This window comes from Haliaeetus albicilla, chromosome 6 (assembly GCF_947461875.1).
Source record: "Haliaeetus albicilla chromosome 6, bHalAlb1.1, whole genome shotgun sequence".
In the NCBI taxonomy this organism is placed as follows: domain Eukaryota; kingdom Metazoa; phylum Chordata; class Aves; order Accipitriformes; family Accipitridae; genus Haliaeetus; species Haliaeetus albicilla.
In genome coordinates this window covers 43,870,071-43,893,409 of record NC_091488.1, presented here as the reverse complement: position 1 = coordinate 43,893,409, position 23,339 = coordinate 43,870,071, and the positions used below count along the sequence as shown (strand labels likewise).

The following is a 23,339-nucleotide window of genomic DNA, read 5'->3' as shown; positions in this document are numbered from 1 at the left end:
AATATCTCACAATCCTAAGCCTCTAGAAGTTGAAGGAGATACCAACTACATACACTTCTTACAGCGTTTGTCACATTGGGGCCACACTCTGTATGAAGACCAGCAGCTCTCACCGTTAACACACAAGTAACTCTTCCTGTTGATTGTAGCAAGAGGGAGAGAGAATGAACTCTCCCTTAGTTGGGAGACACTTGGCCACTGATCAAACCTACACAGTTCTACCTTTACATTAGCAAAGATGGAAAAACACACAGGCTTCAAAACATGTGTCAATACATATTATACTCATCTTTCAGAAACTAAGGAAAAAGCAACACTAGTTTACCATTATTGGACACGCTTAGCAAGACACTCCTGTAACACAAGACACTGAAGCATCTACATGCTGCATGGTTTCGATTCAATATGCCAAACAAAATTGCAATCAGCTTGCCAACAAATGAAAAGTTATTAATTTTTCATACATCTCAGATTTCACCCTAGGTTTTACAACTCTTTGCTGCCCTCGCATCACCCAAGGCATTTCAAAACCTTGCTACAAAGAGAGAATTGGAGAGAACACCGTTTCTAACACATGTGCTATTAAATATTTAGGCCTTGATTCTCAAGCAAGTTCTTTGCCTCCAATGGCAAGGTTACTTACATGGTTAAAGCCAGGCATACAGACTTTGGCAGGCGTAGGATCTTAATTCCTCTGAACACAAACCCACAATCTACCACCGAGCAACAAGCAAACTCTCTCAAACCAAACCTGCACACTGTGTGTGTATATAGGTGTATATATACATGTACTGAACTTTCTGTGCGGAATTCACTTAAGAGAGAACTGCTGCAGCACACCTCAAGCCACAAAGCTGTGGCACAGGGGAACTCTTTGGTAGTCATCTCTCCATCTCCCTAGTCTTAAAGGCTACGCTGGATCTGCCATGTACCACAGAGTAAATTTTAAGTTTAAAAAAAAAAAAAGTTTCACAAGAAAACCAGCTGAGATTACTTCATTTTTTTTAATCCCTGAAGGTGACCTTTCATTAAGTCAATGGGAACACTTCCATTACACAAGAGGGGCTCTCCTTCACATTTTACAGAGAAGGAAAACACAGCAGAATCCAGACCTAGTCCACCCAAAAGGCCCTGAGTTCTTCCATTAAGCCAGAAACAACATCCAGGAGTCAACTCCCAGACTTGAGCTTCAACCACTAAATCGGCTTCAAAGCAATTCCATCGCTCAGCTAATGGCTGCAGGAGACTGTTCCTACATCCACTTAAACCAGCAGACACTAATCTCTCCATCTGCAATAGATACGCATGCCATAGGGGTCTGGACAGGATAAGCAGAACAGATGTTCAAGTGCACATACAGTCTGGGGAATCACCTTCAGAGCTCAGCTGCCTGCTTCACAGGGCACAGGAACTAAGACATTTCTAGAGAGCTTCACAGGACATGGGAACTAAGGAGATTGAGACACCTGTCCTTTCTTATACCTTTGCTGAGGGAAGCATTAACCCCAGCAGGAAGGTGGAAGCAGGCATGCAGGTGTCACACCTATGGATATTGCACAGCTCCCAAACACTCCCAGATACATCTGACCCAGCAAACTGATCTATATCTATACCTAAACTGATCCATACAGAGCCGAAGAGCACAAGCCAGCCCTGGCTAAACAAGGAGGCCTTTCCCCTTTCCTCCAGTACGGAGACAGGGCAAGAAGCCCAGAGAAGGATCTTAAAGATCTCATCAGGCTTAGCCCAATGATCAGCCTGAAGTTGTACCATCAGCTCTTTCCATTTACAGAAATGCACAGACTCCTCTGAAGCAGGGACAACCTCTCCCACACTCACAGAGGGGAAAAGAGGTTCAGTTCGGTAACTGTGGAGAGACTCTAGGACTCCTCTGGGGGAAGATTCAGAAACCAGCAATATCGCATGTACAAAAGCAGTTGATGCTTCATGCTACAGCATAGCCACGCTTATCTACACCGCTGGACTTCAAGGCGTCGTACCTACCTCAAGTGCCCCAAGCTGTAGTATCGTGACTCTCCGTCTGTTGACCGAACTACCTTGACAGTGAACATGGGCTGCAGCTGCCGTAGCTCCAGCAGCACAATGGCCAGGTAGTGAATGAAGAGCAGAGCATCCACCAGAGACACCGCGTACTGTACTATTCCTTGGTAGTTGGTGTCCTTCGAGTCCAAGATGCGAACGCCGTAAAAGAGCCAGTAGGAAAACACAAACAGGAATATGAGGACCAACAGAAGGGCCCGAAACACAAACACCCTTGGTATATCTGCCTTGGGCTGGCGGAAGAACAGAGCCCAGGTCCCAATCAGAAGAATGAGGAGTTTAAATGCCACAGAGATGAATAGTCCCTCACAAACAGTACCACACGGCTCCAGATCATCCCGCCACAGGATCTGGGGTAACAGAATGAAGGCGATGGGGGTAAGGAAGACAAGAAGTCCGAGAACAGCTGCCACTGTTAAGCCCAGGTAACGTTTGCAGTCCAACCCAACACTGTCCTCCAGATCCTTACTGATCCGGGCAATGTCCTCCTGGGAAATACTGTGCTCAGAGGTGCCTGTGATTGCTGTTGTGGTCTCACCCCAGTTGTCATCCTGAGAGAGGAAGAGATAAACAAAAATAATATTGAAATAATCAGGTTATTCCTTCCAGGTCTTCTATTCTTCTTGCCTGGAAAGGGATTGCTACAACAGACTTAAGTCCCAGGGAAAAAAAAAAAAATAGCAAAAGCAACACTGTCAACATATTGAATAATCAACCCTGAAAATTAGGAAAGGTTTGGAAACAACAGCAACTTGTCCAAACCAGTGACTATAAACATTAGTGTTAAAAACTTGTTACTGTAGAGCAGGTAGCTCAGCTTGCTATACCACTCGCTGTACCCCAGCGGTTCCTCTTCCAGCACACTTAAGTAATATCACATAACTCTTGGAAACTGCAATAATCACCAGTTCCCATGTGCAGGGCAAGGACTAGCACTCTTCCAGCCCACAAATTCTGTGGTGCAAGTGCACCACAGAAGCACCTGGAAGGGAAATTTTCATTTCAGTGTTTCAAGCCAGTTGTTGTTGTTACACAATCAAAAACATGTTCACACATTATTTTTCCATCTGTAACAGAAGCAACCGCACTGCCAGCAAGTTCCTCCACTTTGTTTTCTTTTATTCTCCTCCACAGTAGCGCTGCCCTCAATAGCTGACATTCTAATAAAAGTTTAGTTAAACCAACAAATCACAGGTGGTCACAGAGGATATTTTCAGGCATGGGGCTTTAAGTTTAGAGGATCCTAGACTACCAAGTACCTCTGGTATTCGAGTCCAGGATATTGTCAGAAGCCACTCAGGCACAAAGAAGCTTCCCTGAAATACAGTCGCCATATAGTCAAGCTTGAGATCACATTACGTTTTCTGAAAGTCTCACTTCTTCCCTAGCTAATACTGGGGACTTCTGCAAGCTAGTTCTCCCATCCCACAATGCCTCCAATTGCTCCTTCCTGGTGCTGGCACAGCCAAAGAGTTACACTGACATGTATGGATTTGACTCACAGCTGCTGCTGGAGTGACTCATGCACATGAAGACTTCTGATGCTTCCCACAAACACACACCAAACAGTGGCAATACATGCGCAATGCTGCTTGGTACCTGACACCTTTGTAGCTGCAACACTCAGAAGCACACGTTTTGCTCTTCCTCCTACCCTCCTGCAGCTGGTGTCATTAACAGGATTTACACCTTCTCCCAGACTTCTGCAGCTACACATGCTGATCAAAGCATTTCATTTTAAAGAAACAGGCATAATTTTAAACCTTTATTCACTTCTTTAAAAAAGTCAGAAGAAAGACTCTTCAAGAATCTCTGGGAAAGGACTAGACAGAGGCAGCAGGACTACTCTGAACAACTCCAGGGATTTAACTTCCAATGCACTCCAAGACATGAATACCTCCCATGCCTAGAGCAGTAGGGTTTTGAGACAGACCAACCACAAACAGTCAGCATCTTGAATTAATACGAGGGGTTTTCTGAGTTGCTTCTCACCAAAACAGAGGCCCCAGAAGAGATACCTGCATTGTAGTATGTCCTGAAAAGCAGCATAATCCTATCACATTTCCCTCTTTGCCAGTGTCTTCAGTAAAGCAATCTAAGCATTTCAACTATTTTATGTTTATGCATGAAATAGCTCTGCATAGTTTCCTCCATTTGATGAACTGAGAAACTGCGTGGAAGACAGAAAGGACAGAAACACCACAGCAGCTTAAGGCTACAGCCCTGAAGACAACAGGCAACTCTAGTCTCAGTCTACCTCTTATAACAGCTCTTCCCATTTTAAAGTAGCATAAGCAAAAAAAAAAATGTGCAGTTATTTGGAAATATAAGTCTAAATCTTTAGTGGTACAAAGTTGTTGTACCCAACCCAGGGCACCCTGCTCCCTAGCAGAGAAGTCTTGCTCATGCATCAACTTATTTCGCTTTGGCTTTAATTCAAATTGAGGAGGTCAGCGTGAAAACAAGAGCTTAAGAATTGACCAGCACTTTTAGATCTATTTGAAGTAATAGCTGGGACTCATGAAAACAAGCATCTGATGACAAAATACCAAATGGCAGTACATGAAGTGAGCCCACCTGTGGCTACACGAGTACTGTTACACGTGCTACCATACACAGATTGGGTGGAAACTAAGCATCACCTTTTTTTTTTTTTTTTTTTTTTTTTTTGAAAGGGCAGAGGTGGAGCCCCACAGCTAAGGATTAACACACCCCAAATCCAGCCCAGGAGGCACTGAAACATCCTGCATTCTGTATCTTGCAGCATCAGCCACTCTTTGAAAATGAATATGCACCTTCACATCAACTGCTAGAGCAGAAAGAGTACTGGATCCATCCTAGGTGCAATCTAAACTCAGCATTATTCCATTCTTTATTTAACTCAGTGTTAATGTACTAAATTCCACTGAGTTCATCCTCCTTCCCAGCTATTTCACATTACTTTACATTTCTTGCCTCCTTTCTCTATCGGGATCCTGGTCCTTATGCGCTTTACACAATTACCTAGAGCAAATCCTGCTTAAAAACAAAACTGCACATACAGGTGAAAGGGTTGACCTGAATAATGCACAGTGAGATGATGGAAACAGATGTTTCTACAGAGCTTGGCAGATGATGCTCTGGAGACAGAGGCAAATTAGTGCCCCAGGAGTAGTCATATCAGCACTGGTGCTGTCAAAAATAATGCTTCTCAGAAAAGATAAAACTGATTGAGACCTTGGCTTTATGCATGAATAAAGGGTACCCATAAGTCATGATTCTTTACTAACAGCACGTGAGCAACACTTTTTTCCTACCCATGTGCCGGTAAGTCACAAGCTCTGTTCCAGAAATCACGCTCCACGTTTGCTTTCACTCCCTCCTTACCTGGCCCTCCTCTGCCCGAGAGGCATCGTTCCCAAGCAGCGGCTCTGCAGGAGGTGTCTGGATAGTGACGGACTTCTCAGACCGACTGCCGTCTTTGCTTCGCGGTGATTTGTGCCTGTCCCGACTCCTTTTCCAAACAGAGCAAGAGGAGAACAACGTTACCAGATAATTTCTGGAGCAGGGCCTGGAATCTGCTACACCTTTACCTGCAGCAGGTGCCCTAAGCTTTAGGTCATAGTCATGCTTGCCCATCTCTTGATCAATATTGACCCAATCTGTGACAAAGCTTTGGAAGAGGTAGAGAGGGACCTTGCCCAGAGCAGCCTACAGCCTGGTGGCTGGGACAGTCTACCCTCTCAGTGATCAGCGAGGGGAGCAAAGGGGACAGAGGTACACCCCCACCACCTCATCTTCTCTTAAAACAGCTTCTGCCAGTGCTGTGCTTGGAAGGGAAGGTCGCATTCTCCAAACAACTGGCAATTCCACTGGGGATTAACTAGTCTACACAGCTCTCCATCTGCAACAGTGTCTCACAGGGACATGTGCAGTTAACAGAAGGAATTAATCAAGACAGCTTTAGATCCTGCAACGTAGAGTCTTGCCAACTAGGACCTTAAAACTGTAGGACAATTGGTAAAGTTTATTTCCACCGGTTAATAACCCCCAGTTAACCTCTTACAAAGACAGCAAGAACATCAAGGGTACCAGGCTAGTCCTTACTTCCAGAATACCCTTGTAGACCTCACAGCTTCTTGTCTGAGGATGTGTCAAGATGAGTTAAGCTCCACCAACCTGCTCACCAATATTTTCCTCCCCCTTCCTGCCTGGACAGGAAAGCAGCCTTTAAACCAGAGACCCTCACTGTGCTCAGGGACTGGCTTAAAGCTCAGGAGCATCCAGTGTCCCAGCTCTGCTCTCTCCACTGCATCTCTCTTGGAATTCCCAAAGCCCAAAGGTTTCCTGGGATGAGACTTTTTCCTGTTCACAGTAAGAGGCTCTAGGATTTTTATGTTGTTTTGGGAACTTTGAAGGCATCTTTCCACATGGCATTCTAAGCTTCAAAGGGCCATCCATATTGGGGGTGGGGGTGTTAAGGAAGGGAGAAAAGGCAAACAAGATATGTTTTACTCAATAACTGGACTGCGAGCAAAGAGACTTCATTTCATGGAAGAATTACTTTTCCAACCACACAGGATAATTGCTTCTGAAATGCAAAGTTATTTTGGACCAGCTCAGTTCTAAGTTGCAAAGACTGTAAGTGGCACACATTTTGCATGTAAAACTAATGATGATGCAGGGAAAAAAAAAGGATAATGTTTCCAAGTAATCAGAAGTTTCAGAGCAAGATGGTTTTTGAGGCTGCTGAACTACCACAACAGAGAGGACTTGCTCAGAAAAGCCAGACTTCTAATCCAATCAATGCCGATAAAGGACTTGTTGTGGACTCAAGTACCACTCAAATTCTATTAAAAAAACCCAACACATCAGCAACAGAATAGCCAGGAGGATGGTGGGGAGAGATAGAAAACCTTATTACACAATAAAGAAATGGCATCAGAAGAGAAAACCGGCAATTACTGGTTTAGGACGACTGACATCTTCTCCCCAGAGACTCTACTCATCCCTCGCACTTCAAGAGCAGAGTTAAGTGATCTTATCCTTCTGTTGGCACTATCCCAATCTTGCTGGCCATACGTTACCCCAGCCTGCATCCAACAGGTTGAATATCATTAAATTACCAGCATTATTGCTTTCAGTCTCTTCACTATGTTCCTTATAAGGACTCTCCACATGCATCTCCTCCATAGCTGTGGCCCCACTGATTTCATCCTGGCTTACAATTTTTTACCATGGGACATGTCCTAGCTTACAGCAGTAAGTAATTAAAAATAAACATTTCCTTACCCTTGTCTGTGGGCTTTTTTGGAGTGACCTGAGTAGTGGGAGTATCCCGAATATGTTGATTCTGTATCCATTGCAGCAGACATCAGGTCTGCACAGAAGGGGCACAGATTTTACTTAGAAGACAAGTTCCTGGTGCTCCTGAGGTGGAGTCCGTGGTAAAAGTGCTTTCCTGGGTACTCTTTGCTTCCCAGTCATCAGTGAGGTCTGGTCCTCAAAGAGTGAGCGAGCTTCACTTACGAGGAATCCGGTAAGAGGGGAGGGGAGGGAGGGTGCTCGGCTCCTCACGATCGACCTGAGGAAAGAAACAGGCATGGCAGTGCACTCTAAGCAAAGCAAGACATCATTCCTACTGCAGCAATTCCCTCACCCTAGCCACATGTCACCACTCATCTCACTGTGCCCAATTCACAAGCTTGTCCTGGCTGGTATCTCTCTTTCCGGTCTAGTGAAATACATGCATTTGTAGAGCTTTAAGCAAACTGATAAGGTATCTCTGTTTTGCAAAGTCTAGCCCATTCATCTAAAAATCCAGAAGAAACAGCATAAGTCACCTGGAAAAGACAGTAACTTGAAGAAGGCTCAGCAGCCTAGATACAAAAATTCACCCCCAGAAAAAGTACCAGGCTCAACTTCCACACCCCCATTTCTTCACCTGTGTAATACACAGCCCAAATACCCACCAGATTTTGAACGGCAGCATTATAGCCTATATACAGGGGGAAGGGGTGGGGGGTGAGGGTGACTTTCCTAGGAGAAATGCAGGAGAGGATCAGACCACCATGTCTGAACCTGCTTTGTTTTCACAACTGGAAGGTGTGCCCACATTTTACAAGCATTAGTTACTATACAATCAATGGTACTATAAGCACCTCCCTTTCTTTGTAACCTTTGCCTCCAGAAGCTAATTTGGGCCTTGAAGAATTGAATTTTATTAAAAATTGTCTCTATATATACACACTAATAACACTGGGGAGAGTTGATTAGAGATCATTTCTAGCTTATATGGGCCAACACTTCTTACAACGTACTTCCATTTGGAACAGAAGCTTAAGTCCCATCTGTAAAGGGCAGAAGAGGGTCATGTTTTTTGGAACAGGAACAGGGTGACATCAGTACAATTCCCAACGGTGACATGTCAAAACCCCTGAACCCTGTGAGGAAGAGGGGTAGACACCATCCTGCTTTCCAAATCCACATCCTGTGTTAAGTGAGAAGAGAAATGGAATGAAGGGGAGTTAGTCACCGGTTTGGGGAAACGCATGCAAACGGTGAAGAGGTGCAGACAGAGGGGTTGCAGCTACGGACAGAGGTACCTTGGCACAGCCCAGCATTTGGCACGCAGGAGGACTCTCACATGCCTCCTGCCCAGTCGCCTGCTACCTCCAGCCAGCACAGGACTACAGCCATGCTATACTTCCAGAGCGTGCAAAAGACCGCTTTAAAAATTAAATTAGATCCCTCCATCATTTTCTGTTCACAGCCGTTTTCAAAGCTGTTAGCAATAAAACAGTCGACCACTGCTTTCAGCCCTCTCCCTCTCCAAACACAGAGGGACAACAACAGAAATCGGGCTTTATACTTGGCCAACTATTCTTTCCAACCATAAGATTCCTCCACTAACACCTCCAGAAAAGCTCGTAACTGAGCAGAGAGCTCTACCACATGCAAGCCGTGCCAAAGAATGAAGCCTCTTCCCCACAGGGTTCCTTGGCTGGCGGTGCAATCTGCAACGAAGTAAAGAAGCGTTCCTGCTGCATGGAGAGCTGCAGGTATTTGCACAACACTTGGGCTTGCCAGGGCTCTTGGAAAGGAGAAGGCGGGAGGGACCTTTTGTGTACAGGAATTCCCAAGCTCTAAGTGCATATCATGCCTCGAGAAAGCTGCTTAAAGGCAGCAGAGAAGCTAGGAAGGACAAATAAGGATGGGAACGTAAGGCCCGGTTTGGGGAGGGGAGGAATGAGGATGGATTTAAACACAGTGAAACATAAAGCCAAGGCACGGCACAGTTTGGAAAATGGCATCATTACTGTAACAGGAATAAAAATCCGCCAGCCTGGGACACATGATTTTAACACTCGTTAACTTCCTAGACTTGCACACAGCCTGTAGCTTATGGCTCCAGCAATAGGCTGGGACTCATTAAAGCTGATTTTTACCTCTGTCCTGCTACTGTCCTAGGCAACCATGGAAAAATCCTCCCTCTTTGTTTGTCCCTCTCCAATCAACGGGGGTGAGGCCACCCCCCCCCCCCCTTCAAAAAGGGCTACGATACCAACACAGGAGATGTCTACACAGGACCTTGTAATCATCAGGCATTACAAACCCGAAACACCCTCAGTTGTACAAAAGGTGATAACAAGTATTATAGGTTTAAACCACCAACTGTGATGTTACTGGAGTCCTTTTGAGAACAACCACTATCTCCAAAAACACATACCGCCACATTACAGGAATAGGAAAAGCAAGGAGAGCTGCCAGCATACATCAAGAAGGGTTATGCATTTTTCCTAGGCTTCTAGGAAAGTATCAACTCCCGGCCTTTTCTTCTAACCACATAAAAGAACTTTCCCCCAACTCCCAGACAGAAGAATCAGAGCTGAGACAGCGACTGGGAACAGAGCTCCTCTTCTGACCCCTCTCACCCCCAGCAGCACACAGTCACACTTCTCTGGAGATGTCGGAGAACATTTTGGGAAGTAGAGGCTGCTGTGGAAATGCACAGGCTGCCTAGACAGGAACCATGAATGAGCAGTGTCCATGTGATGGTGGATGAAGCAAGGCAGCGCTGGGCACCAGACAGAGAAAGCAGACTCATGGGAAGACCAACACAGGAACATTAGGGCAGGCTGGATCACGCCAACTTTCGTTTTCTGTGTAAACAAGAGCAACGGTTTTGACACAGCTCTGTGAAAAGTCAACAAGGCGGCCCCCAAAAAACATTAAGTCTCCTGGATTGTTGTCAAAAGCAGTATGATGAACCTGGGGACTCTGCACCACCTCCTTGGCCCAGCTGCAGGACACACCAGTAGCTAAATAGATCCTCCTGTCAAAGCATTTACAGAGCTCCTGGGAATAAAATGTATCTGCCCAACTTCAGCTGGAAAAAGCAGAAGACCACTGGCTTTGTCTGGTGCCCAACTGAGGCTGATTATCAACAAGGCTTCCTAGATTTGGCCAGCAAAGGATAGCCTGGGCTGCTAGCTAGACACCACTCCCAGTCTGAGTGGGATGAGATGAAGAAACCAAGGAGGGAGGAGCACAGTCCAAACACACACTGCTCATAGCCAAGCCAAGCCAAGCCGGTTACCTACCTCCTGGTCTAATTTACAGCAGGAAGGGGACCAGCCTTACCCCAGAAAAGCTTCTGGAACTACTGGGGAAAAGATAGGGAGGGGACCAAAAGACAAGTAACATACTAAACTACACCTCTGGGTTGGAGCTCTTTCAATGGCATAGACAGAAGTCAACCCTGGATTAGCCACCAGCCCAATAGTGCCCACCACTAGAGCCTGAGCAAAGCTAGAGAAGACAAGCTGTAAGTGTATCCTTCATAGCACAACCATACCCAAACTAAGCACAGTCTTTGAACGCTACTAAGTCACTACGAATGATGATTCTTACCCTACCCCTCTGGGCAAGGACAACAATGCTGCGTAAGGCAGCAGCCCCATCCCTCCACAAACAAATGTGAACTGAAAGCCCAATTGAGCCAATTAAAACGGCTTCACAAAAGTTCATTACAACTCGCAGGACTCCACTGAAGGCAGGGTCTGTTTGCAGAGCTTCTGGCCCTGTGTGAAAGAAAGCTCCTTCGGCCGGAGGGTACAGTTGCACTGTATTTCGGCCCTAACGAGAAAGCTGGTGTTAAGTAGCTTCCACCTCCACACCACGGTTCACCACTCTCTGTTGTGTCAACACAATTCTCAGCAAGCAAACAGCACCACTGGAAAACAAAACAAAAAAATCCCTTTTCTCCCCCTCGCCACGCTTTTGCCTTGGATCCTTTCCGTGACCTAGTTCACAGCACAGCCCCAAATAGCAAAACCAACACCTGGGTGAATAGCAGCGCAACCGAACAGCTAGAGGGGAGATGGGAATGCCTCCTCCACTCCAGCCACGACAATTGTCTAACTGCATAGCCAGCGCTTTGCTCGCAGTGGGGCTGGCACTCTCACTTTGCCTTTTGCTTACTCACCCATGACAGAAGGATGCCAAGTACTAGATGGAAAACAATTTTCCCAAAAGGAAATTTTGGGACCCCGTTCTGGTAAGAAGGATGGCCGCGTCCTGCATGACAGTGGAGAAATGTAGTGACCCCTGAGTATCACAGAGATCACTGTAATTACAGTTTCTACGCAGCTACACAACTCGTTGTAACTCCCTCTTTTCATATGCTCATAAATCTCCAGAAAGAGTTCTTTTGAATTGCTATTTTCCATGCTGGGAGCCCAATCCCATTTCCAATGAAGTTCGCTTTGTGATCGTCTTCAAGGGAGCACAGTTTGGCTCCCAGCCCAAGGGAAATTTAAAAGAGCAAGTTACATCTTTAAATCAAAGAGGGCAAACGCAAACAAGAGCGCTCTTTTACATCCCATGCTTTCCCAATGGATTTTCCTCTGTGAAGTGGAGGCAAATAACTCCAAAGCAGCTCAGCTTTGAAATCCTTGTCTGTACAGTTTCAGTCTTACTCTGTTTAAAACTTGCAATCAATTAGAGTTGATTTACCAGTTGGTTCATGAAGTTACATATATTTGGAAGTGCCATCTGGAGCACAAGCAGCCACAAGTGTCCATGAGGATGTGCGCACACTCAGCTCCATACACTGTCAGCCTCACTTGTTAAATGGCACCAGCTGTCTATAGGGTAACGGATGCCCACAAGCTATCGTGCCAAGAAATCTTTTTTCTTCATTTAGCGAAATGAAGAGCTTTACAAATTAAACATGTAGAACCCCAAGAGCTAAGCTCCAGGATAGCATTAGGGTTCAAGAGTAAAAATAGTTAAAAGATGGCTAAGCAGAGGAAGCCTTCCAGCTCCAGCATTAACTTGGGCACACGGTACGGCTGCAGCATATTCCTATTATTCACTTCAGAAAAACGAGAAGTTACGCAACTTGCCATGTTCAACTGCATATATAGTAAGACCTATGAGCAATGCCACAGGAACCTTTCGCTTTTGAATTTCCTGAGCAGGCCCCAATCCAGCAACTTGATCTGTAAGCACAGAAGTTCACTCACGCTAATCTACTTGCAGAGCCAAGGCTTTCAGTTTTAACGGCCAACGAGCTTTGGGAAACAGGGTTTTTCAAAAAACTTTCTATTTATTTTTGCATGTCATTAAACAAGGTTAATTTTGGCCTTCAATATGTATATATAAACCAGGGCTTTTACTCTATGGCAGTGACTCTTGATTTGCAAGCCCCTCATCCTAAAAAAAAAAAAGTTTAGTGGTCAGCAAATTCAAGCCCTCTAGCAATAGGTTCTCTTTTCTTTTGCTTCTCAGAGGCTTCTTAGAAAGACTTCATAGACCCCCAGGAATTTCCAGCCCCTAGGCTGAAAACCATTATTACATGACATGGATATTTCAAAAAGAAAAGTCACTTGGTTTATTGAAGCAATCCACCCGCACATTTAATCAGAACATGCGACAACACAGGTCTGAAAACATACTGAGACTGTTTCAATTGACAACAGAAATGCCCGGCCAAAACCGCCACCCAAGCAAGCCGTATTTCTAAGCAGTAAGCCACAGCCTCCTGCCTCCCTGTTACACAGCTGGAAGTCGGGAAGTTCTCCACATGGGACCCATCGGTGAAGCACGTCCCTGGAGGATGTCCTTTGCCCACTCCAAGAACCGCATCTGCGCTGCCCAAGTTTTTGAAGCACAAGCAGCATTCAAGTCTATCATGCAAATTGTACCCCAGATGCTATCCCGTCAGACTGGCGAAAGCTTGCGCTTCCTCGCTCATACTTCTCTCCTGTGTTGCTAGACCTTCAAGTGTACCTCTTAACCCCAGAGCCACGCAACATGGTAGAAAATATTGTGCCCTCACCCTCATGGTACTGGAGCACCTGGGACTGTGCACAGGAACACAGTTTTCCATACTGACGTTTAAAGCCTGACAGCCTTACTGAAACAAACAGGGGAAAGACTCTTGCAAGACTCTTCAGACTCTGCCTGTCCAAGCAGGCAGTACCTGTACCTTATTTTCAAAGTTTACTTTTAGCCATAGCACTTAGATACTGAGATAGCATTAAAGGCTATAAACTGCAAAAGGTTTCTCCACTGAAAGCCTACCCCCTCCTTTAGGATACTGCATGTCTACCCTGCATTTTATATTTGAATTTAAAATGAAAAAGAAGCCTACAGACCCTGATCAAATCCCCAGTATGCAACACTGTGGGACTCCACAGTACGGAGTCTCCCTCTATCTCCCTCCTCCTGCTCAACCCTGTACAAAGCCAATGCCACTCTGACCTTGCAAGGAGAAAGGGCAAGGGTGTTGACCCCTGAGGAAATAACCACTGTTTTTTAATTTCAAATCAGATAGTTCTGAAGTAAAGGCTAATGAGAAATTAAAAAAAGTCGTAAGATAGTTTTCACAAGGGTTCATTTTCTCCTTCCGCCAAATTCCCCAGTGATGCTAGCAGATATGCAGAAGCGTGACACTTACCGTTTCCCACCACCAGAACTGGACATCACAGTTCTCCACTCAGGTCTGCCTCTCAGGTATCCCTACGCAGCACAACACACCCTATAGCAGCAAAGCCACATTTATGATACCATTCTTTGCTTTATTTGCTAGAGATAGGGGTGGAAGGAAGGCAGGCTACCACAACAATACGACATGCAGTTTTGCTAGGACAACCGCAGTCATCTTAGTAGCGTTTTCCTAGTACACCATGCTGCTCTCCCAGCAACGGTAAGCCCTCCCTAGTTGCACATATCCATAAGATAAGGGCCACCAAGGACACTGCCACTACTAATCAAAACCAAAAGGCCAGCAGCAGCCACAGGGAGCTGCTGGCCAACGACCGTGGGCAGTTAGATGCTTGCCTGGGTGGTTCTGACACAAGCTGGGATCCTTCCAAAATTTCAGCTCGTAGGGAACGTTCTTAAGGGAGGCTTTCTGTATGACTCTATTCACCATTTATTTTTCAAAATTAACAAGTGAAATGATCATAGAGCCAACACTGGTCCCGTAGTTGCGGCCAGCTATATAGCCAAACCCCAGAGGAGGAAAAGTGCCAAGCATGGCCAAAATGAAGCTCTTCAAAGATGGCAAAGCACTGCTAAATCTCTCTTTTCCACAACTCTTCTCAAAGTCAGGATGCCCCAGTGATGGGCTCACAGGCAATGATACCACAGAACATATGCCACGACATTCTAATTTGCTCTTCCAGCTAGGGTGACTTGATTTCTTAACTCTTTAGAGCTGCAAAGATCTCGTGGGCAAGTCATTATTGACAAACTCAGGACCAAAAAACCCCACTGCTTCAAACAGTCATTGAATCGCTGAGTCTGCCTCCTCAGACAAAAATCCCTACCATCAAGTCATATATACTTTCATAGACCCTGCAAGTCAAAGAGTTCAGCCCTTGGCATAACAGAGTTAGTTTACAAGCCTGACAATCTTCTAAATAAGAACACAACGTCGGTTCACAGCGGCTCTCCAAAGCGTGCCATTACTGAACAGCTAATGCAATAGCTTTGCCCTCTATTGGGCGCACCCAGAAGCGTGCAGGTATGCACCCCAGGCCAGCACTGCCAAGGCGCAGAAGGAGACGCTGTCGTTGGAGCAGATATATCTCCGGCCACGGGACCTTAACTTGCTGAACGGAAACAACCGTTCGGTCCTGAGAGCCCATGACTTCGGGCATCACTTCAACGACCGAACCAGCTTCTAAGCAAAGAAGTGCGATTGTGTCTTCCCTCCCCCCCGGTCACTTCTGTACCGCCTTACTGTCCAGCGGGATGAGTCCAGACACAAAACAGCTGGTTCTACACGGCCTGGGCATGCGAGGCATCAGCAGAACCTTTGCACCAGCGTGAAACCACTCACCCTGGCGCAGTAACAGCGCACGGGTTCCTTCAACGGCAAGGCTCGGCAGAGGAAAGCGCTGCCCACCGTGAGGGGCTACCCCTACGACCCTCGCCGGCATTTAAGGCTCTTACCCCGGGAAATCGAAACCTCTCCCGCCCGCGGTATCGGAGCCGGGACCCGCCGCCCCAGCAGCCTCCCCGCGGGCGAGGGCAGCGCCGAGACAGAGCCCCGGCCGGCAGGAGGGAGGCCCGGCGGCGGCCGCCCCCGCCCGCCTTCCCCCTCCGCCCGGCCACGGGAACCAGCGCCCAGCCGCCCCGGAAACCGCCGGGCAGGGGCAGCGGGGATGCAGCGGGCTCCCCCCCCACCCCAGCCCCTCGCAGCCGGCATCACCGCAGCCCAGCCGGGTTCTCAGCTCCCCCCCTTCCCCGGCCGGGGACCGACCTCCGTCGCCAGGCGCGGGAGCCGAGAGAGGCTGCCCTACACCGCTGCCCCTACCCGGGTACCCCGGGGCAGAACGGCGGCGGGGTCCCGCCGGCGGGAGGGCAGCGCTCCGCGCACACCAGACAGACAAGCAGGCAGGCAGGCAGGCAAGCAAACGGACCGACGGACGGACGGACTCACCTCCCTCCCGCGGCCGCCCCATGCCGTTCCCGGCACCGACCCGCCGCCTTCCCCCGGCGGCGGCCGCCGTCGCTGCTGCCGCCGCTTTCCGCTTCCTGTGCCCGGCGCCGCCCCGCCGTCCCTCCCCCGCCGGAGCCACCGCCCCCCCCGGGCCGAGCCTTCGCTCCGACCGGGATCCCGGCATCTCCCGGGGCCTGGCATCTCCCGGCCGGCCCTTGCCGCGGTCGTTCCCGGTGGGGACCCGCGGCTGGACCCGCTACTCCCTCCCCCAGCCCCCCCGTCGAGGCCTGATTTCACCCCTGGAACCTCTCCCTGCAGCTCTGCCTCCTCCGCAGCTGAGCTCGTACAGGCGCTGCCTCGCAAATCCCGCTGCTGGCCCTCTTTCCGAGACCTTCCCATCGCCTGCTCCCGGGTGCCCACCTCCGGACCCCCGCAGCCCCTCCAAGGCTGAGCCCTTCCATCTCTCCTCCACCCAGCCTTCCCCCTCACCTCTCCTTTTGCCGTCACGCTCTCCTCCGGCAGAAAGACCGGTCCCTTTGAGCTCTCCCATCCAGGACAACCACGTTCTTGGGTTTTCTCCAAGGCTAAGTGTATTGATAGGCACTGTAACGCCTAGCCTTCAGGACTGCTGGGTCTGTTCCTCCACCCACAGCCTGCAGCTGCAGTGCAATTTGCCCCCCCGGTCACAAGAGGTCTGCAATGAGGAAGGACATCCTGCCCTCCAGGGAGAAGGGCCTGGTTTGCCTGAAGCCTCTGAACGGGCTGCCCGAAGCCTGCCTTGGGCACCAAATTCCTTACACCCTCGCTCTGGGCAGCTGGGGAGGAAACGGGCAGAGTCCTGCGTGCCGTGCAAGTCACCTTTTCTACATTCAAATGTTGCTCCTTTTTCATTTCACCTCTGGGTTGTCTTACCCTTTAAGAACAGTTAAGTTTTCAGGCTGTACAATGAACCAGCAGCGGGGAATGCATGAAGAAAATCTAGACCTCCTAGATTCCAGTCCTGCGCTTTGAACTACTCAAGAATAATCCAGTCTACAAAGGGAACAAATACAGAAGATAATTCAACACAGAAACTATCTGATAGGAATAACTTTATCGTGGCTGCTGTAGATTGCATCTTTTATTTTTCCCCTCACTCCCTTTTTCTAAAATAATGCCAGTTTTATTTGTGGTGCTTGCCCCCTAGTCAAGATCCGTACAACATGGAATGACTTTACAATGCAACCGTCAGCCGGGAATTAGAAGAAATGTTTCCGTATCATTGATTTGGTAGTTACATTACCTCCTGTTTTGCATGGCATAGCTGCTTACCCAACCCCCTGACTGACTGGAAGAGGCTGATATCAAGTGATAGGCTCCATCTTGTATTATGCATCAACATGTGTCTAAACTTGCCCAAGGCTCGAGTACTCTGCTGCATTCCAGGTAATAGCCCTGCCCTGGAAAGCATCCGACAGCCCACTGAAAGCCTGCCTCTCAGCCTTACCGGCTGCTAATGGCTCCCCAGGGCTCGACTATCACAACGGGGCTTGCCTCCTCCCTGCTCAGAGGTGCGGGAAATGTGAGGAAAGGCAACAGGCTAGAGCTTATGTAGGCCATACATCTGGTGCAGGGGAGACACTCAGTGCAAGGAGCAAGGTTTTTTACCTGTGCCGTGTGGGGAAAAGGACAAGGGGAGACGCTGCCCTGCCTGAAAGGCTACGGAAACTCAGGGAAAACTTCAACAAGGGAGAGGGGGCTTTTTCAAAGGTCTTTAACTGGACTTCTTTGAAAGTGACCAAGAAACTCCTCTGCTAAGTCTGTATTTCTTCTCTGACTACACCACCCCAGCAGCTGCTTAAGAATAGTTAGAGGATTCCTAAGTACTGGTTTCATGGTCTAGAGCAGCAGGACTTGTTGCAGTACCCCATGGAAAGAAGACTGCTAAGAGATCTAAGCTGGGGATCTAAGCTGCCTCCCTGGGCAACCTGTTCCAGCATTTAACATAGTAAAAATGTTTGGTTTTTTTCTCTCACATTTAAATAGAATTTCACGTATTTCAGTTTGTACCTGTTCCCTCTTTTCCTTTCACTGGATACTACTATGAAGAGCCTAGCTCCATTTTTTTTTACTCCCTTCCATCAGGTGTTTATACATGTTGATACACATTCACACGCATTTGATTCCACTCTGAAACCTCTCTTCTCAAGGCTAAAAAATCCCAAAAGCTCTCCTAGCCTCTCCTGGTATGTCAGATGCTCCAATCCCCAAATCATTTTAGTGGACCTATGCTGGACTCACTCCAGTATGTCCATGTCAAACAAAGATGGTCTCTGGTCCAGAGCATGCTCTGTCTACATGTAAAGCAAGACACCTTTACTGTTCAGTTCCCTTCTGTTTTGATCTTTTCCCATTCCTCCTGGCACAGTGGCCAGGAGATGTTCTAGGAAGGATCTGTAAGTGGTCAAGTACACGGACTGGCACTGCTTTATGGCATGATCTTAGATGCACACACAGAGAGGTAGATAAAGAGGTAGGACCCTCATAGAAAGCCAGGCCGAAACTTGGCCTGTTTCATGATGTGGCATACAGAAAAGGGATATGATCTCTGATTCTTCATCCCTTTCTGCAGTGGACTCGCATGAGATCATAAATACCTTTGATTTGCTCCTAACTTGTCCCTCTTCGCCTATTTGGGAAAAAAAAAAAATCCTTGTCATGTGAATGCCAATGCTACAGCCTCAAGTTCACCGAAGTAGCAGAGGAAGGCTAGTAGATGCTCTGCACTTACTTCAATAAATAAGTTAAGAAAATAATTCTTTTCTGCTCAAGGCAGCAAAACCTGAGACTTTCTCAAATCTTACAAGAAGCAGCTTCTGGCTTCCCTTAACCTCCTTTGATTTGTTTTTCCAATAGACACATGACTGACATTCTCACTTCATGTAGTTCCTTGAGGGGACTGTTTCTATCCATAACTTTGAAGAAATACTCAAGAAAATGCTAGGAAGTACAAGTAGGAACATTCTTTCTCTGGTTGAAACATGAGGATCCAGACAATTTTTGTCCTCATCACATTTTCAGAAAGTTCTAGGTGTCTTCCCACAAATACATTACCATCTGACCAAGGCCAAAATGGGTGGATGGTAGAGTGCAGCATGGAAAACACATGCCGACTCATTCATGCAAAGAATTCAGCATGATAGAGATCTGCTTTTTTATAGGAAATACTCATCTGTAATTCTACTAATCCCACTACTGCATTCCCAGGCTTGTATTTTTCACTCTGAAAAGCACGAGTTGGACAGAAGACCAGGGAGAGATGGATTTTCAGTCACAGCTGTGGGACACAAGTGATCTTAGATGTACTAGAAGAGGTACTTCCCGGAATGTGGACACTATCCCTTCTTATAGCAAATCCCTTAGTGTTTTGAATCACTTGGTCTTACATTTTGATTTGCTGATAACAGTGCACGACAAACCTGCTATCCAGTCAAATTAGCTAAATAAAGGTCTACACTGCCTCTTCTACAATCATCTATTGTAAAGCAGTGGGAGTTTTCACAGGACCCGATGCGTAGGTTACACTTTTAAGTCAGCTCTTTGCCCAAAGGTTTGCTTTCTTTTTTTCCCCTCCAGGACCGTTAGATTCACTTAATTTAAATAAATCCATCTATTTATCTTTATATTTTTCTACCGATCATTTTTGTGGGCCAGATTCTGCCTTGTTTGGAGGCACATACATACAATATTTTTATTAAGATACCGACATTGAATTTGCTGTAGATTTTCTCCATCACCTTGAAAATGAGTCTTCCGCTTTCTTTCCCCAAAATCAAGACTCCACCTTCCCCAACACACAGTGACATATCCAGATAATTTTTGTCTGTGACAAAATTCAGTGACAAAATCACCCATCTACACACATCCATAAAACTCGACTGGTTTCTCCTTTTTTTTTTTTCCCCCCACTGTTCCCTGAGTAGAATGAAAAGATAATTTTTAAGTTACAGGCCATAGAGATTCCTCATGAGAGACAGAATTTGTCTGCACAAGGCTTTGAGAATCAGAGGTAGTGCCTTGTCAAGTAAGAAACATAAGCATGAGCTGAGGCAGCACAAGTGTAAATGTCATTCTGAATTACTGCTCATTCTTATACGGCATCAGCTGGAGCCTCCAGCATGGGGTGGAGAGGAAAGTTTTTCACTGGGACTGGATGCCCCTTCATAGGTCCTATCTGATGAAACTGCTTGTATAGCCAAGCTGAACTGTGCATGATCTCGCTCTGTCTCCCACTGACCTTAATCTAGCAGCATACATTTAAAGTTTAAGTAAACGCACAATGACAGACATGCACAAGGAGCCACATTTCAGCTCTTAGGCTGCAGAAAATCTTGTTTAGAGGAAGAGAGAGGCCAGAGGGACATGACTACAAAACAACACCTTCCTTCCCTTTTGGGATGGTTGCTATTTAGAAAGGGAAAATGCGTAGTACTGCACAGCTGAAGAAACAGCGTGACACATTTATTTTGCATAGCAACTTGCATAAAAGCTACTGAGCCCTTTATGGAATTAATTATCCAAAATACATGATTTCTGCCCAAATAAAGAGAAATGGTGGTGGGTAGCAAACACTAGAAAAACTTCACTTGGCTGAGATTCTGCAAAATACAGTTCAGGATTCAATTGAAATCTCACTTCCATTTCAAAACAGATAGAAGTAGGACTTTTCTTCGGCAGATTTAAAGAATATTGTTTAAAAAACCAAACCCAAAACACTCCAGAAGCATTTCCTAACTAAACTTAAAGGAAAAAAATTATGGTAGATTTCATCTGCACAGGCCAAGGGGACTACAGAGGGAAAAAGAGAACATCTTTTGTCTAACTTGCCCCTAAGTTAGAGGGCTAGAATCTATATGACCTTTCCTCTGTGTGTGCCAAGAACCTTGCAGCCCCCTGTGGACCTTATCTTAGAGGCTAATGGATATTAACAGGCAGGTAGTCACGCCCTCCTCTCCTTTATAAGTCCAGTCAGAGTTCTAGCAGGGTGGGGGAACAGGACAGAGGCAGAGGCCATCTTCTTGTAGAAACAAAGGAAAGCATAAGGCCTCAAATAGGCATACCTGGACATGGTGGTGGTAGATGCACTACTTCAACCTATCCCAGGGCGACTCAGCCGCAAGACAAATCCTGTCCATGTGTAACTACATGGTGGCCAAGAACCCGTAGGTGGGCTGGGATTTGGCCATAGGTGTGTGTGAAGCCGAGGAAAAGACTGCACACACTGGAACACTTGGGAATGAAACCTTTTAAAGGGCAGTAAACATACAGGAAAAGAATAGGTGGAGGAACAGAGCCTTGAATCTGCAGACTGAAATTACGTGTTCAGTCAAGCTGGCAAAGAAAAAAAGCATAATTGGTCTTTGAATTCTGGCAGAGATGGAGCGTTTTTCCAGGCTGGAGATCACTGCCCTGCTCTCTGAAAGCAGGCCGAAGAGCAACATGTGCTGCTCCAGCTGATTAACAGTGCCACCAGCCGGCCTGCTGGAAGAGTGCCAGTTCGCATGACTGGGGGAAAACAAGGTAACATACATCTACCTGCCACCTTTCACCCCAGAAAGTCTTCACAGTCAGACTCTGATCCTGCAAGCCCTTTGGCAAGTCCATAGGGGCTGCTCCTGTGAGCAGCTGCAAGCAAGGTCTTACCCACAGCGGTGCTATGCAGCACTAGCTTACCTAAAATTCAGCAGGGTCAAAGGAGATAATGAATCACTTGGGGTTTTCTGGTAGAGCTAAGAGTGAATGACAGAATATCCAACTCAGGAAGCCTTCTTCTAGTGCAGAGCACACCAGTCAACCTGACAAGCCATGGTGGTGCTACAGAGACCATGTAAAAGCAGCCAACGCGATGTGTGTTGGCAATTAGATAAAGACAAATGTTCCACTGCTTGTGGGGTGATTTCCTATTGGAAGCTGAACTTTAAATTGAATTAAGCTTGGCACCTCACAGTCTCTATAGTCAAAATACTTATTAGGAGAGCTGCTATTGCCTGGCTATACTAAAAATACCCTAAAAATATGCTAAAGCGAACAGTGCCAACAATGCAAAAACCAGGAAAGTTCGCTTCCAATAGAGCAAAGCCAACATCAGAAACTCTGCATTAAGATTTCCTTAAAGTGAATCAAAGGGTCATGGAACCTTTCACACAGCTTTTTGGATAGCAATAAGGTACTGGTTTTGTCCAACAGCTGCAACAAAGAACCGTGTAATGAAAAAACAGTTGTGGGAGAAGGAAAGGTGTAATTTATAAAGTCTTAAATTTTGGCAGCCTTGCACGCCTTTGCCAAGAATACTGGTCAGGATTTTGCTAGATTGTAGGCACGTGATTATGTGGCTAAATTTTACATTTGAACAAATGCAAGTCAAATGGACTTCTGGGAAACTGGAACAGTATAAACAGTTTATACTATGTGGTTGTCGTGCGGTTGACAGCTTCCTTTCCACTGAGACGTCTATATGGGCACATACACAGAGTCCCAGGTAACCTCTAAAAAGCTGCCTGAAAAGAGTTATAGTGAGACAAGGGATGAAATTTGAAGGGGGGGGAATATGGCCAAACAATACTGTAATTCCAGGCCCTAGCAATAACTTAATGTAAGGGATAACAACTGACCGTCAGTGGAAGTTTAATTATCCACCTCCAAAACAGATCTGGGATTGAGCCAACATCCTTATCCAAAGACTCTTTGAACTCTGACGCAGTCTCATTCCCCTCCAGAGCCACTGACAATATGTAAACATTCTGGCCAACAAAGGCAGGGAGATACAGGGGCGAATAACGGCTGTGTAAGCCATGCTTCTGAAGCGGATGCATACAGACTGTCTGCGTGATGTTGAGAAGATTTTGGCGCATGTTTCTCAAGAAAAATACTGCATCTTCATGGCTTTGAGACTGTCATGGAAGATGAATATAGTTGTGAGGCAGAGGAAAAGCCTTTATTCCTAGGGAAGTAGTATCTAATAAAAAGTGTCAAGGAAATACTGTCAAGTGTCAAGGAATGCCAGACAACATGTCCACTAAGAGATTCAGCAAGGAAGGAGGCAGAATGCTCTGAATACTGTTGTCTCTGTTTCAGGTTTTCAGTTTCACAGAATTGCTGACAGTGGCAGTATAGCAAATCCCTGTCTTCCTAGAGAAGTGACAAAACAGAGCCTCCTTGTAAACCTCTGTTTCTTTTCCTGGAAGGCGAGAGCAGTGAGCTGTTTTGTTACGAGAGCCTGCCCTAACACACACCAACTCCACCACGTTCAGCCAAGGAAGCAGGTTATCACTTGCTTGGAACATTGTAATGCTTTTTTCACATT

General features: G+C 46.6%; 2 protein-coding genes across 3 annotated transcripts in view; both read right to left on the bottom strand.

The window, feature by feature from the left end:
• The window catches only part of VANGL1 (VANGL planar cell polarity protein 1), a 45,940-nt gene extending 29,839 nt beyond the window's left edge, over positions 1-16,101 (bottom strand). Inside the window, exons 1-4 of one of the 2 annotated variants that reach the window (XM_069785830.1) lie at positions 15,998-16,101; positions 7,333-7,624; positions 5,428-5,554; positions 2,005-2,612 (exon numbers count right to left, since the gene is read on the bottom strand). In XM_069785830.1, the coding sequence (XP_069641931.1) occupies positions 2,005-2,612; positions 5,428-5,554; positions 7,333-7,415 (818 nt within the window). In that variant the 5' untranslated portion in view covers positions 7,416-7,624; positions 15,998-16,101. Of the gene's footprint in view, positions 1-2,004; positions 2,613-5,427; positions 5,555-7,332; positions 7,625-8,360; positions 8,562-15,997 lie in introns of those variants that run through there. The other variant, XM_069785832.1, reaches the window with a different exon arrangement.
• Positions 16,102-19,943: 3,842 nt separating this feature from the next.
• CHD1L (chromodomain helicase DNA binding protein 1 like) overlaps positions 19,944-23,339 on the bottom strand; it is a 28,285-nt gene continuing 24,889 nt past the window's right edge. Inside the window, exon 23 of the mRNA XM_069785827.1 lies at positions 19,944-22,991. Coding sequence (XP_069641928.1) covers positions 22,913-22,991 — 79 coding nt within the window. The 3' untranslated portion in view covers positions 19,944-22,912. The remainder of the gene's footprint in view (positions 22,992-23,339) is intronic.